This window comes from Harpia harpyja, chromosome 14 (assembly GCF_026419915.1).
Source record: "Harpia harpyja isolate bHarHar1 chromosome 14, bHarHar1 primary haplotype, whole genome shotgun sequence".
Lineage (NCBI taxonomy): Eukaryota > Metazoa > Chordata > Aves > Accipitriformes > Accipitridae > Harpia > Harpia harpyja.
In genome coordinates this window covers 28049105-28065558 of record NC_068953.1, presented here as the reverse complement: position 1 = coordinate 28065558, position 16454 = coordinate 28049105, and the positions used below count along the sequence as shown (strand labels likewise).

At 43.6% G+C, this 16454-nt stretch overlaps 1 protein-coding gene across 13 annotated transcripts in view; it reads left to right on the top strand.

Annotated features, from left to right (window-relative positions):
- SEMA6D (semaphorin 6D) overlaps nucleotides 1-16454 on the top strand; it is a 231667-nt gene that overhangs the window by 199786 nt on the left and 15427 nt on the right. For 3 of the 13 annotated variants that reach the window (XM_052807723.1, XM_052807722.1, XM_052807718.1), the window contains exon 1: nucleotides 5891-6093. The exons of 2 other annotated variants lie outside the window; for them this stretch is intronic. Coding sequence is in view for 1 of the 11 variants with exons in the window: in XM_052807733.1 (XP_052663693.1) it covers nucleotides 5872-6093 (222 nt within the window). In the remaining 10 variants the exon portion in view is untranslated. Of the gene's footprint in view, nucleotides 1-8; nucleotides 146-191; nucleotides 279-5855; nucleotides 6094-16454 lie in introns of those variants that run through there. 8 more of the 13 variants (XM_052807719.1, XM_052807724.1, XM_052807730.1 and 5 more) reach the window with 7 other exon arrangements.

The window sequence follows — 16454 nt, the reverse complement described above, 5'->3', positions numbered from 1 at the left end:
AAGGGGTGGGCTCTGTGAGGCGCGCCTCCCCCGCGCTGGCTCGGCACCGAGCGGAGCGCCGGGATGGGGCGCCCGGCGGGGGACGGCGGGCGGAGGAGGCAGCCCCGCCGGCGGGCGGCGGCCGTGGGCAGCGGCGCGGCGGCAGGTACGCGGGTGCGCGGCGGCGCTGCCGAGCGGAGCGGGCGGCCGCTGCGGGAGCCGGCGCCGGCCGGAGGGGGGGGAGCCGCAAGCGGAGCTGTTGGGTTCGTCCCCGGCGAAATCGCCCCGGGGCACGTAGGGTGAGTTTGGGCCGGCGCTGGGTCGGGGGCTGAGGCGGCCCGGCCCCGGGGGCTCGGCGCTGCCGGCGGGGCGGCGGCGCGGGTGCCCAGTGAGGCGTGATTTACGGGCTCCCCGGCAGCAGCCGGGCGCTGGGAGGCAGAGGGAGCTGTGTTTCAAGCTCTCTATCAATTATGGATGGAAACAAATACTAGAGTCGGTTCTGAATTATCCCTGTGCAGAGGCAGGGATAGCTCCGCTCCGTCCTCGCCTCCTGGTGAAAACAATGCTCTGCTCAGGTGTAGAGCGGAGAAACTTTTTTTTTTTTGGAGGGGGGGGCAGGGGGTGTTTCAGCACTGCAGAAACTGATGCAGCGGCTTTCGGGGAGTAATTAGAAAGGGTTTAAAGCCTTCTTTATTATTTATAAGCGCTGGATGGAAATGAAAGGTCGCAGAGATATTTCTGGGTGGATATTATGCCTGTGTTTTCAAGGGTTGTGGGGTGGTTGTGCTGGGGTTTTTATGATTGTCATTGTGTTTTATCTTGTGAGTTGAAAAATGTGATTAGGTATGCTTTAGGTTGATGTATTGAAAATACTGTAGTTCCAGTGGATATCCCACTTGTTAGCATGGATATAGCTAGTCTTAAATTAGTGGTTTTCTGTCAATCTTTAAGTTGTTTCTTACTCCTGGTCAAAATGATGTTTGTATCACAGGCGTTAGCCTGTGAGTAATTTGAGCAAAATGCAGCCCTCGGTGTGTAAAGTCATTTGTATTTATGTGTGTGTGTGGCTTAGAATACATTTACTTTTGAGCATAGCAGCAGCAATGATGGTTCATAATGCTCACATATGTGGCACTTGCTCTACAGATGGTATTGTAGCTTATCCATGTACACACACACACGCTTCACACATAATGTGCAAGAATTACAGCAAACTTCCTCCAAAATACTGTTCGGTGCTCTGCAAATGTGTGTGGAATTTTTTTCCCCCGGTTGTTTCCTTTTGGGGAAAAATGTGCATCTTTATTGGGATACCTTTGTGTTCTAAGTTGTTAGTCTTTCCTTAATAATGTTTATTATTTCACTTAAATATTATTTGAAGGAACAGCTTCCTAGTGTCTTAGAGGCTTTTACTGCTGGTCTATTGCTCTCACATACAAATACTTTCACAGAGAATTTTCTGAGGTTCTCTCCTTTTCCCAAGTCCAACAGGAAGCTCATTGTAAAGCTTTGCAATCACTTTTGTGGCAAAAGAGAATAGACGTTTTTCCTGCTTTATTCACACTATAAAATTCTGTGCACCTCTAAAGTCTACTTAAGTTACTGTTCAGTAAATTAAGCTGTACGTAATCATGTTTAATGTAGTAAGTGACAGGCATATTTTGTTATGTTGGCAGATATTGTATAAATATTTGCTCTGGCTTAGATAAATATAAATTGCCAGTTGAGCGCTCTGATTTTTTTTTTCTATATAATTGTGAACTTTAACACTTTTAATATTAACTAATATAAAGCTCAGTTGTTTTAAAAACAGGAAGAAAAAGTTTGTAGTAAGAATTTATTAGCATTCTGAATTATGTAGCTCAGATTTGTTTTCAAAAGGACGGCCAAGACAGTATAACCCAGAGGCTCTAAATTGGTTTATTTAACCGGCTTCTCGCTTTCATCTGCACCTTTAGTTACAGCGAACAGCTACCTTCCTCCCTCATATCCTGCAGTCTGTCACTACCTGTTATCGTTTATGGTTGAGATGCAACAAAGATAACATCATCTTCTAAACGTGCTTTGTGTGATGCAGGAGTGTGTGCCAGGAATACAGTGATGGCCCTGTCAAAGCTCTACAAACCAGCTGTATGGCTGCGGGTTTTTTTTTTTTTCCCCCTAGCTCCTTGCGTGCCCTTTGAGCTGGACCATCTGAATGTCTCTACCTCTTTTGTATGGCTGATCCGAGCCAACTATTAGAGCAGATACTTTAGCCCTTTGAGCTGTCGTAACTTTGATGTAGACTTACAAAGAGCACATGTTTAGATAGAATACTTAATTATATATGCAATTAATTCTGACTAAATTGGTCTTCGATTTGATCGGTCCTGCCGCATGAGATATGTGAACGTAAAGAAAAGTACGTCATAGAAGCTCACTTTGAAGTGTATATTAGGCATTTGTAATAACATACTTTCTGGTCTTAGTACACCTGGTCACATGTGGATTGTAGCCCTTGATTTTTATGGGTTTTAAATTCTTTTAAAAACATTGTTGCACTTAACATGGGAGCGAGCATCCCTTGAAGTCGGGTGAAGCCCTGTTAGCTGGACAGAACCTGTATAGAAATGCTGAAATGCTTTGGCTATGCTTCCTTCTAAAAAAAAGAAATCTGAAATCTGAAGTCAAGTGGAGATCATACGTGAATACAGTCAGTTTTCATCAAGTGTCATACAAGTGATATGTCAGAGACTGTTTCGGTCCTAGTCTTTCTCTGTAAAACAAAGAAAACGGTTACATTAACGGCTTCCATGCTCATATAAGCTTATGTTGAGCTTACCTATGTTGCAGTCTCTCGTATTTTTCAAGGAATAAACTACGTGTTTGCTTTGCTTACTGAACAGAGGAGGTAGTGGTTGATTACATACTCGTGTGTTAAACATACCTATAATTCCAGTTTGAAAACTTCAGTTGTCTTTCAATTGGATAAAGTAATAATTTGCTCCATGAGTAATGAAGAAAAGATAGAAGGCACATTACTTGCATTGGGTAGTACAAGTTATTTTCAGTCTTAGCAGCTCTGTATATAATTAAAAGAGTTCAAATGTTGCTTTCATCAAAACTGCTGTTTGGACAGATGATCTCTTTTCTTAAGCATCAGATAAGCTACGGCAGTTACCGTTAAAATCCATCTAAGCCATTTTATTAAGTTGTTACTTGTTCTGTGAATAGCTGCCAGCCTCGAGTTCAAAAGAAAGTAGGTTCTGATTTGTTCCCATGTCACATGGAAGAGGTGTGCAGTGAAAAATCGTATTACTGCCCTTCCAATGCTGTTTTCTGGAGCTCTGTGTGTTGTCTGCCATAGCCCACTTTCCCTTGTCGTGGCTTGACAGTAATGACAGTATAGCTAATATCAGAAGTTGATTCAGTTTATTCAAACAGGAAGACTGTTGAATTGTCCCACTTCCAAAGTCAAATGTTTGTGTTAAGCACAGAGGTCAAATCTGTAGTGCACATACATAACATATGAGTAGTGTTTATTTCCCTAACTTTTCTATTCCATTCGGCTTTTGTTGACTAACCCAGATTAGCATTTTAACAACCCTGAAGTGAACTTCTGCCATTCTCCCTGCTTGGACAGTGTGTGTAGACCATCCATCATCCTGTCCTTGGCCACAACAGGCTACTGGCTCCATAACCATTTGGAGCTACTCAGAAACCATCCGACTGTGAACAGCACAGCTGGCTGCAGCAATTTTTTCTTCCACACCACTGGCAGCATTGTCTGGCTATGGTAACTACAGTTAACGTCCAGAACATGAAGTTTCTTTAGTTTTGGTACCCCAGCCCCACTGCAGCTCAGTGGGCACACCTGCAGAAGGGCTACAAAATGGCTGCAAGGAGTGAAACAACCGCTGGACTCTTTCTTTTCAAGGCTCCAGTTTGGAGACAGCAACCTGTTGTTTGGAGTGGGATTACATTAACTCTGTACTTACTCAAGAGGGAGCTTACTAGCTGAATCCTGTGCTCTTCAATTTGCAGATCAGGGTGTGCTTTGAAAGCCGCCAGCTAAAGAAACAGAACTTGCCGCTTTAACTTAGCCACACAAACTGCCAAAGAGCACAGAAAGAAATGGAGAATTTCGGCTGTGTATTTCACACATTCTTGTAGAAGCCTTTTTAGTTCCACAACGGAAACCATGTGATTTCACAGGATCTGTGCCCAGACTCTAATACTTGCTACAGATGCTTTCCTTGGTTTGTTTTGCAGATCTATGAATGCAATAGGAAAGAAGTCGTTACAGGATTTGTTGTTTTAATTTGGATGTGTGCTATGAATGGCAGGTAACCAGCAGGTGAATGTACTTGTGGCTCTGTGCTAGTTTTACTTGTCGAGATTTTTGCATAACTTAAATAAATTGGCCTAGCATGGCTGTCTGTCATGTGTGAGCCACAGCTTTCTTGCTAGAAGAGAACTCTTGCTTTCAAGAGCAAAGGAGGTCAAGAGGTGTTACCAGGCAGGAAGGGGCTAGGTGGAAGTGGAGGAGCAAAGAAGTGGTGGTGGAAGAGGAGGAGCGAGGAGCTCAAGCAAGGAAGTGACATTTGTTCTGTCCAGAATGGTTACAAACCTTGTAAATGAAATGGGTCCCTGGACAGCTTTGATTTATATTCTCCCACAGCAGATTGGCCTTGGTCTGCCTGACCTTGGTAACATTATAGAGGTCGTATTTGCACACAGATACTCTTCTTGCAAAAAGGTTTGTTGTTGCTGCTGTTTTGTTGGGGGTTTTTTAACCATTGCATCTAAGCGCCAAATTGCAGCCCAGGTTTCTGACTTGGTAGGCGCTGGATAAACACAGAATAAAAAGGATGGATCCTGTTCCCCACAGTGGATGGTTTAAGAGAAGAGACAACAGATGGGTACAGTCAGGCAGTGGCCTCTAGAAGCAGGAGAGCTGCGTTGGCCTGCATAATCAGCAGCCATGTTAGTGCACAAGCCGCCTAAACATAGCCGAGCTGCGTGTGTCGGGGAAAGGGGGCACACATGCTTGTAGGCATCAGAGGCAAAGGAGAGCTTTGAAGAGGGCTTGGGATGAGAATGAGGAGTTAATTGGCAGATGCGTGTTGGGGGGCTCTTCAAGTGCATGAGGGACAGCAGGGAAGCAAACAGAGAGGTGCTTGTCTGGAAAGGTAACAAGTGAGCAGGGGGGACCAGCGTCACAGACTGGCTGCCCACCAGAGGTGGGAGTGAAACCTCAGAAGAGATGAGAGGTGATCAGCTGGTCACTCAGCTCAGCTATTACTGCAATAATAGGCTTTTCTTAATGTGAGCCACATAGTTCATCTCTCTTACGCCAAATGGTCGTGACAGCTGGGTCTCTGCTTTCCCAAGCAGCAGTAAGGTACCAGCTCACACCTCTGTTGGGTAGGACCTTCCTCAGAGCTTTATTGTGGCATGAAACAAAAGGTATTTCCCTTAAGTGATGCTGCCGTGCTTCCCAGGCGTGTTTATGGATGCTGGTGGTCGACAGGGACTGCAGCAGCCACGGCAGCAACAGAAAATGTTGCTGCTGTTTCTGTGTATGTCCATCGTGACAGATGCACTTTGGGGTCAAAGGAAAATTTGCACGCTTGTATTTCAAGCCCTTGTTTATATATCACTCCACTTGGGTACCCCCTTCCCATGTTGTGTGAGCATTTCTGTGTCCTATTGGGCTGTGTAACCATCCTGTTTGGGGAGACTATAGAGAAGAAAAATGTGTATTTAACTTACAAAAGCCTCAGTGTATAGTTAAGGCTACAGTATTAAAATTCTAGATGGTGTTTGAATGTAGCCCAGTGTTAGTGAGGGAGCTGTGACTCTGCCTGTTGGTGTAATGGTAGTTAAAAACAAGGGCTGTAAGCAGTCTGCATGTTCCCAGAGTGGTGCAGCACCCAGGTGTTAAATATCAGAGTACTGCCTCGTGGGTCAGGGAGGCTCAGTGCCCTGTGGAAGCAACTTGAGCCAACCAAGCTGCAAGGCAGGAGAGGGCCCTTTGGCTTTCTAGCAGTTGTCCAAGAGCCAGCATTGGCACCCCTTGCAAATATAGCGCTCTTGTGTATTGCCACCTGGAGACGAGTGCTGAAGAGAAAGGTAAGGATAACAGAGGAAAAGCAGTGGTGCGAAAGCTGTCAACAGTGTGTGAACAATGTTCCCAGGTGTCTCATGAAAGCAGTAATAAGGGGGGGAAAAAGTCATCTTGCAGAGTTGAATGGTTTCTTTCAATTTGCAAACTTCTGCTCTCTGTGACAGTTTCTTTAACCCAGCACGTGTTTATAAAAGATTAACACTGAAAAACCAGTAATTTGGGTTTGCTCAGTAAATCATATTTCCTTCATAAAGGAAATACTGCGTGGATATTTTTAGCATTATGTAGGTTTTTTCTTTAGTGATAGCCTCAGACAAAAATAATCAAATCCCATGCTTTGGGGATTAATCTGATTCCCTGCAAGGGTACAGATAGAATTTTTTTTTTTTGTCTTGTGTACCGCTGGACAGGTTTTACTGTGAGAGTGGATTATGGCTTTTTCCTCCCCCTAAAGCATCAGGTTTTCATCCTTGCCAGAGACATAACAAGCACAGCTCATGATTGAACAGTGGTCTTATGTGGCAAACTATGCCAACACAAACCTAAATGTATTTGGTGCAGCTGTAGTGGAAAAATAGACCTGCAGACATGTATAGTGTGGGGGTCAGATATGATTATTTAGTCACATTCTTACACTGGCCCAATATTATTAGTGATAACACAAGGATTTAGGGAAACATTGCAATGTATTGGGGATCTTGGGAGGCCGGTGTGGAGGAGAGAGTGGGACAGGCTGTAATGTAAAGCTTTAGAGCCCTAAGTCTCATTCCCTGATTTGCCACAGATTTCCTTTTGACCTTGATTCAAGCACTTGCAGTCCATATGTTACTGATTTGAAATTTTTCTTTTTTTACTTGTAAAGGTCTGATCCATGGTTTCTTTGTGGCTCCCTAGTCAAAATGCCTAAGTAGTGTGATGCAAATACTTCCCTGCCTTACAGGATGAATGTTATCATGAGGTGATGTAGCCTAGGTGAAAGACAGAGGGGAGGGAGAGCTGGTGCCCAGCATGGCTGCATCCTGTTCCAAACAACTGCAGAGTACGGGCTCTGCAGATTGCGTTTGGCCTGTGGAAAGCGGGCAGTTCTGTGATGCAGAGAATTCCCCAAACTCATGTGGTGCAGCACAGGGACATGCCCAAGCTTGGGACCCAGAGCAGGATAGCCATGGCTGCACACTGCACCAATCCTGCCTCCAACCCCAAACTAGCAACAGTATGGGTATAATTTACCTAACTGCATTTGTATCAGTTTAATAACTTCAGCAGACTGTAGGGCAAGCAATCAGCTGGATCAAATCCTGTACTAATACATCTGATTTTTAAATAAATAAAAATAAATTTTTTACCACTACCCCTCTGCGTTCTTGATAAGCCAGCTGCTCCCAGAAGACCCTCAGCACAGGCACCTCTCAAGGCATCTCTGTCCCTCTGACTGTCCCCAGGGGCTCACAGCATTGAGCACCGATGTTCCCCCCTCTTGCCTGTGAATATGTATGTACATACATTTACAAATACACACTTGGAGACTACAAAAGCAGCAAATATAATAATGTGATCCAACTGTTCAGTGCTAGGCTAGAAAGAAGTGTTTTTCTGCCATTATGTGAAAATTTAGCGTGACTGGAACAGAGTCTGCATTTGATTAGGCAATTTAAGAAATGTAAGAGACCTCATACTGTAGGGCAGTGCTGCAAAACAATTGCTCGGAACATGTTCTAAAATTGGTTTGCCTTCACCAGATTTCCATGTGTTTCTGCACGACATCTCAAATGAAAATATGAATAGTCACGTGGCAAGTGACTACATTTTGGTATTATGGTAAATAAAAGCAGCAGTTTAAACAATCATTCCAAATTCTGAGTAGCCTTCGAGATGAAAAAACACAAAACTCTCCTCCTATTTACTTTCCAGCTTGGGAAAGACATTTCATAACACATCCTTTCACTGGCGTAGTTAATCTTTAATGCTTAACAAGATAATAGTAATCATTAACTTTGAGCTTAGGCTTCCTCCAGGTTTTCATGCCTGCATTTTGTACGTGTAATTGATTGTGCCCAGGAAAGTGGCAGAGCACGTGCTTTGCGTATACAAATAGGTAACTGGGTGGCCAGCTACCAGATTTGTCCATGCAGAAAACCCCAAGACTAGTTAAAAGCGTGTTGTTCCCCCGTCTCTATAGGCAATATTCCTGTGGGCAAGGCTGGCTGACTGTTCCAGCTCTGAGAAAGGCATGCTGATAATACCAGTGCAGTGCTTAAGAGGCTCTGATGTGTTTCTTGCCAGTTGATAGTCTTCTCCTGTCTCTCCCTCACATTTTCCAGCAGCCATTTACTTTCTCTTTGAAGTGAGAGCAGTGGCACGCAGCAGCCTTTTCCCCGGCAGCAGCAACTCAAGCCAGTGAGCCCCATGCTCTAGCAAGGCACAGCACTGAGATGCTGGAGGGATGTTTATAGCAGGGGAGAGCAGTGGGTGGGAAGTGATGCTTTCTGGGGTGCAGTTGACAGCAACCTTGTCTGGGGCACAGCCTGTTGAAGAGCAGATGTGCCCTCTCCACAGAGCAAATCTCTTTTCTTCAGCTGTCCTGCTTGAGGCATATTCTTTCCCCCAAACCTCCCTTCCATTTCAAAACATCCCATTCACTTCATCCTGTAGGCAAATCCTGACCTCCTGGGCTCCAGCCACGTCTCAAATGGGCAGTGCTTATCTCTGGGATCAGGGCTGGAGCACTGCTCAAGGTGAAGGTTGCTTTCTCCACTGCTGGGAGACAGCAGGGCTCACAGACAGGAGACCCAGGGGTGCTGCCAGCAACTCACTCTGGCTGTGGCGTCAGCTGGACTTGTGCAGATTGTGCCCGAGACCTTCGTTACGGCCTCACCTGCAAATACTGGTTTCTACCTGTCCCAGAGCTGCCTTATCAGATGATGCCTAATCATGCCGAAATGAGTGGCAGTTTTGCTATGTAAATCACATACTGTAGGCTTGCAGGAAGAATGCTTGCTTGCTTTGCCGCTTATGGTGCTCACCCACATTTGTAGCCAATGCAAGAGGGAGGAAGAGGTAATACTTGGGTCTAGGTTTTAGGCTTTTGTTTAGGGCCAAGGGAGGCAGTTTGGTGGTTTCTAAACCCGCATCCAAGCCTATATGTACTGCTGTAAGTAGTTAGATCTTCAGCATTGTGGTTTAAGAGTTGAGCTCTCTGGTTTTCAGGATAAAGGTATTTTGGACTAAAAAACACTATGGAAAAGCACCAGGCACCTCTGACACAGCTGTGAGCTGGAGGCACTCAAGAGTTCACCCTGATGAGCCACAGCTGCTCTCCCCAGCACGGTGGCGTTGCTTTCCTTGGGTTGGGGTCGGGGAGGGGTAGGAGCTGGTGCTACTAGTGCTGCCCACGGCCAGGAATTAATGGAGGATCAGTGCTGAGAGTATAAAACAAACCCTGAACGTCACTGTATTGACATTCTCTGCGCCAGTCCTTGGACACTTTCACAAATAAATTTAGTATTTCCTAGGGCAGTCTCAGCTGGGCACAAGCAGTTTGAATTAATAAAATGCAGGCCTGCTAAAATGGTGAACCCAGAGCACTGCTTAAGTTAAAGTACCTTGCACTTTATCACTGATAGCTCAACCCTGGCAAACTTTCAAGGGGAACAAGTCCTGCAGGAGCTTTGTAAAAACAGAACAGATTGGACCATAGATGTGAGCTGAAATCAAAGGTTGGTTTCAGCTGGAGGAGTTTTGTATCACCCTGGTAAGGGAAGGTGGTTAACATTCACTCTCAAAAATTAACTTAAAATAAACATAATTGAAGCAATCACTTACAGTTTGCTCAGCATTTTATTTCCTTTCCTGCTGAAGCTACCTTGTGTTAGAGTAAATTTTTGTTCACAGGAGATTTTAGCCCTCAAAGTGCATCTAATCAACCACTAAACAGTTGCATCATTAGAAGTCACCCTATCCATTTTGCAAGTGTTCTGTCAGCTTGTTCTAGAGCAAGAGGGGTGCGCTTTCTGTAACGTTAAAAGCCTGCAAACAACTGAAGTGTAACTAGCAATACAGTAAGCCAATTAAGATGAAAGCTGTGATACTCAGTGGTGGGGTTTCATCACTTTAATATTAAACTATCTTTTTTTTACTTAGGCATAGATCAAGAGGTGTTAATGCAGAGTCCTTAAAAGAAATCGAGTATTATCTTAAAAATAACAGACCTGTTATTTGCATTTTCATGCTCAATTAATATCACACCTCCAAATATCCTAATTTTTTTCTTCAGAGCTGCAGATTTTAAAGTTGTTATAGAAAGTAAGGATGGCTACATACTGCAAGTTTAAATTTGAGTGTACCTTCATAGGACAGAAACCGTTTTTCTTGTCTATTTATTCATACAAAATCATGCTGTAAGTTTGTAGAAAGGACTACAAGAATTAACTACGTTTCTTTTACTATAACCACAAATATTTTCCTGTGTTATTTGATAATTAGACAAAAGAATCTGTCACCAAACTCCACAATATGAATTTATCACATCATAGACAATCTCTGAGACTCGAATATACAGTAAACCCCTGTATCAGGCATTGCCTTCAGGAACCTTACTGAAGTCAGCCTTCATTAGAAGAAACACATTTATACTGGAATGCCATTTGAAAAAAAAAAAAAAAAGGAAATCACACTTACAGTTATGCAGGCTGTTGTACTCTTGTTTTGGTAGGACTTACCACACTGAAAAGCAATTGCATCATTGGAGAACCTGTGTATAGATATGACCTAAAATGGGAATCTAATCCTCTGCTTCTCATATAATAGATACTGATACAGATTTTTAAGGCAAATGTTGCATTCTATGTGGAATACTTTCTGGCTTGTAAGCAAATGACTCGTTATACCCATTTCATGCAGTGAGACATAGAAAAAAAGGACCAAGACCAAAAAAATAGAGGTAGGATAAAGAATTGTTTACTCCCTTTCTAGAGTTCAAGCCACCAGAGCCTGGGCCATGCTGGTCTTATATTTTGACTTGGATGATACAAAAATGCTGCATTTCATGGTTTGATTACCAAAACACACTTTGGCCTGGATCCCCCAGTGTGTGGCTCTGCTCTAGAGTTATTTTATCCCGTGCACAGCAGGGATAAGGTGCCATTCTGAGTGAATATTCTGGTACATCCATGGTTGCCAATGCATACATTTCTACAGCAGGTCTAGGGCACCACTGAAGGCAGCCTGTACCACCTTCACATATTTTCTTCTAAATGTTTTATCTTCTGAAAAGATTGACGTGCTTGACAAGCCAAAATTCAGTGACAACCTACCTTTCTGTACTATGCACTAGTGAAGCCCAGCTCCAGCCCCTGTACCAGCACCTTACTGGCAAGCTGTTCTCTCTGCAGCTGGCTCAAGAAGTTGAACTTTTCCCACCTGGTAGCAGTTACCATCAGGAAGTAAACTCATGTGTGAATCCTTAGCCCCCTAAAATAGAGTCACTGCCAGCACACCTTTTAACTTCATGAAGGCCAGAATTTGAACCATACCCTTTTCAACCTGCAGTTAGTGGGCCATAAGTGATTTGTACATCAAAAGATAATCCATGAGGCAATAGTAAACAATATTTTTAGCCTTTTTACACTAGTCCTTTGCATCCAAAAAAAAGGCAGGGGGGTGCTAAACACAAGTAACTTCCCATTCAGAGACTAACATAACTTTTATTTGGTTGCAAGTGAAATCTGTTACTTGCTGTAACCCGGCCAACAGATCTTTGTTGTTTGAGTAGTCTTCTGGTTAAAGAGCTTTGGAGCACTGATTTGGCCAACTGCTCAGTGCCCTGAAGCCACTGTCCGAGGATGCACTGTGACCCTCACGAGCGGCTTGTCTCAAGGGCTGAGATGAGTGGAACTTGCTGAGTATTGCACAGGATCTGCTTTGCTCTCGGTCAGAAAGAGGAACTGAAGTCTCAGCTGTAGGCCCCGAGAAACTTGCTGAGCATCTGTGAACAAGCAGCGGTAAAACATTTTTTTGTTTTAACTTTTATTTATTTTTAGAGTGGTTTCATGCTCAAAATTTTGGAAGGTACCATCACAGGTATGCACTAGTTCGTGCATTTGCACTAATTAGTGCTGTCAGGGAGCCATTTGCATGCAGGAAGGAGCAGAGGACAACAGGGATTTCCTGATCTGTCAAAGTCCAGTCACTTGGGATTGTGGGAAACCACATCACATAAATTGGCTAAGCTCAGCATACTACTAATGGGTTCTGCCTGTCCCCCCTCAACATTACGGTTAACGCATACCTCCAAGCACGGAGGAGATCCTTGATCTCACCTAACAGCCTGATTTTGCCCTGTGTCTGGTGGAGAAGGAAGATGATGTAGTCATTTCAGCCTTTTCATGCTATGTGCCTTTTTTTCAGCTTTTATTATTGCAACCCTTTTCTCCTTTGCCTTGCCAAACTCTCCACAAGTGAACTAACTTTTAGGATATATCTTTTGTTCTGACCTATCTTGAACTTCAGCCTGGATTTGCCATACCACACTCCTGTCTGTGCTTAGCATTCTGAGAAGCATTTTTTGTGTTAAGGAGACTTTTAAGGCTTGGGGGGGGGGTGGTTTTTTGTGGGGAGGGTGTTTTTTGGGGTTGGTTTTTTTTAGTGAGTAGAAGGTATTGCATCAGTCTGAAGCTATTTTATGTGTTGCTTCTCTCCAGCTGGCTGAATGCCCTTTCCCTTCCCCCCTCCTCTTTACGTGGCAGCACACAGAAAGATGATTGATGGAGTGTCACCAGTGCGTTGTCAAAGGCTGGAGTAGATTAATGGGCAAGAAACACCAGCCTGTTCCCCTTCATGTGTGATTGTTTGAAGGAGGGCTCATATTTTAACAGAAATTATATCCTGCTTCTCTGGATTCCCCCAATCAGGAATTGAAGGATGGGATTCGTATCTGAAATTGAAAGGTGCCAGCCACAAAGAGCCAGTTTATTACTTGGGACAACTGCTGCCTTCCACTTGACCAACAGCACTCGTCCTGAGGCCTGTTTCAGTCAGGCTGCTGTCATCTTTACCGATGGGAATTTATGCCAGCAGTTAACGTTTATACCTCTGTTTCTTTGTATTTGCCTACACAACTAGTTATGGCATAGACCAAATGGCCAGAAGATCTCTGAGCCGTTACTAGCTTTTCCACCTGGGTGACATTGACCAATTTGCCTGTGCTGCAAGGAATGATCACGCGTCACCCAGAGCAGCTCAGATCCTTTGACAAGGCTTTTTTGGTGGTTGGCCTTAGTCAAAAATTCAGTCTTGATCTGTGCCTCAATTCCCCAGCTGCAAAACAGGGATAGCAATATGGTAATTTCCAAACATTGCACTTGCCGTGAATTGTTTCCTTGCAGAAATGCTAGGAATGCAATTTATAAGAGAAATTAATCAAAGACTGGTCTGAATCCTGGCTGGGGAAAAATAATCAGACCCAGAGTATGATTGTTTTCTGCATTTTCTTGAAGGTAGGCATTGCCAGCCTTTCATAATCAGCTATTCTGGTCCAAACAGATACTTCAGCATTGTTATTTGTAGTCCCCGGTAGTGGCCTCTGTTAAAAGGTTTGAATGTGGCAAAAATTATGTCTTTCACACCAGCCTATCTGTATCTACCAGAAGCATACACCTGGCTGTCATAAACCCCTGTTCCAAGGGCTAGATGGAGCCCATTTTTTCTGATTATCCAGGGAACAGCTGTTATTCCAAGTTTATCCTCTTTTCAGTGGTTCTGATCTCAAGCCTGTGTCCAACCAGCTAAAAGGTGCATTTAAATGCCTCTTGAAGCAGGTGCATTTCCTTTTCATATGTAGCTAGAAATCAGAGCTACTGTTCATTTTCTTGTAATGTTTTAACAAGCAAAATAATAAAGAAATCTGTACCTCTTACCTGGCTGATAAGAAGTGATTACCTGTGGTTTGCTGATCCAGTCCAGCTCTCTGTCTGCTTTTCACTCTTGTCATGACAGAGGTCTGTGCTTCATGCAGCTGTAGACATTTTCTTTGATAGGGACTTGTGACAGGTGATGTTTAGTTAAAAGAGATTGCTGAACATAACTATTCCTGCCTTTTATGTTCTCAGAGTTCACCTCTGGAGTATATTCAGAGGTTTGGAGTTTTTTTGAGGAAAACGTAAATATGAGTTTGTTTCTGCTCTGGATGCAATCTCTAGGGAGACACATCCTGTGGTTTTACATTTACAAAACTTTGCCTTGTTTTAGGGAGTATGGTATACCCCCTGAAATTTGAATCTAATTGAGAGAACTGATACTCTCTTTGTTTACCTGGCATTTTGGTTGCTTCCTTTTTGGTTTTGTGACATTGTGCTTTTAGGTCACAGTTTTTGTGGCCAATACACAGCAAATTGCCCTTTTGTTCTCTGCAGCCATTTTCTCCAGCCCAGAACACAGTATCTGCCTTTGTAAGGCAGGTTACATTTAAGTTTCCTATTTGTTGCCCCAGTGAATTCTTCCTAGACAGGACACTGGAAGGAAAGAGCAAAAAAGAAACTTCCTAATACGTGCCCATGCTTAAAACTGGCAGAACTTGTCCAGGTTGCAGGCTGTGTGCGTTTTGCAGCCAGGCCAGGGTCTCTTTGAGTCATGATGTGTGGGCCATGAACAGCCTCATCTTCTATGCTAACTAAAGCCTACATGGCTGGGAGATCTTCTTGCTCTTTGGCAATTTGTATTCATTTGTTCTCCAAGAAAACGAGGCTTCAGGGAGGACTTTTACTAAGCACCTTACAGATGTTACTGTGCACTGACTCAACGTACAGTTTGTGTGCTTCCCCTTTCTCTTCTTTCACTGGGATGTTAGTGGGTTGGATACTTGGAGTCTGCTTTTCTTGAAAAAAAGACACAAAAAAGAAATTGTGTAACCATTAATGATTTATTACTGTGTCTGGGAGCCACTGTGCTGCAGGACTTTGCTCTAATGGTGCTTTCACAAGAAAGAACTAATTTGACTAACTTTATTAATTCCAGTTTGTTTTAAGTTTGCTCATCAGTAATTTAACGCAAGATGCTTCAGCTGAAGAGGCCATGTCAGGACAAGGAAGAGCAGAGGGAAAGTGCCAGGAATCATTAGTGTTTATTAACCACTGCACTCATCAATCTTGACTAAGAGCACAGCCCATTCGTTCTGGACTGGTGGACTGAGATACAGAAATATCATTAACAGTGGAAAATGCTTCTTTTGAGGTCAGTCTGTAATGGACAGGCATTCAGACAACACCTCCACCCCCAAATATTATCAGCCTTTAAGTTGGTCTCCTCACAGTCCTGCCTGAACTGACAGAGCTCAGCAGCCTTATGGAAGGAAGAAGCCCTGCCCCTAGCCAGCTGTAGCATCAATTAACAAATACAGTATTTTCATCCCCAGTAAACATTACTGAAAGGTTAAGTGTTGTTATGAAGGGTTTTTTTAATTGCTTTTCAAATTATTAAATGATTAATACTAATGTGCTTTGCTGGATCAGGCCTGGCACTTTGTGCTGGCAATGTGTAAATCTCACAGCAATTCTTGAAACATTAAAATGGAAAGACTTCTTTTTTTCTCTTTAGACAAAGAGTTTAATAACCAATTTCAGCAACTGCGGGGCATCGAGCTGGTGACTCAAAGCTGTGACCTGTGAATCGGGGCTGAATGAATGCCTCCAAAAGGTTGGAGGAGGGAATAGTACTACATTTGCCAGGTTTCTAATGAGAAATATGACCCCTGCCCAGACCACTTGTGGTCATTAAGGATCGCATTTCACTTTGAGATGCGTTTTCTTGCATCCTACCCAAATTGCAACTTGAGTAGTTACATTCTGCTCACTAAAATATCCCTGCGGTTTAATTGGAGAAGTTGTTTCCCTTCCCCTCTTAAAAGCTTTGTTGTATAATGTTGTGGTGCTGTCTTAGTATGTGCTGTATAATCTATTGAGCACACACACACACACACACACAAAATAACCCTACCGTGAATGTCTCTGAAGCTGCTAGCTTCCTACAGTAACAAATAGAATTAGGGGGAAAGTGGCATCTTGGGAACCCAGCTCAGTGTTGTGCCCCCATTTGAGTCTCTTGCCATCCTTGCAAAGCATGGACAAGCACTGTCACACTGCAGAGGCAGCATTTTCGCATTTACTGTGCACATGTGTAAATCACTGCACAAGGCAAAGCATCAAGTGTCTGGTCCTAGACGTAAGGTCTTTCCCAATGAGCATGTTAAGCTTAGTATTATGATGGCACAGCCTGGAAACAAGCAATAACTTTAAAACATGGCGTGGATGTTTAGACAGATTGTGTATGTCATGACTTTTTGTGGATAAGATTTAGATATTTTATGGGGAAAGGG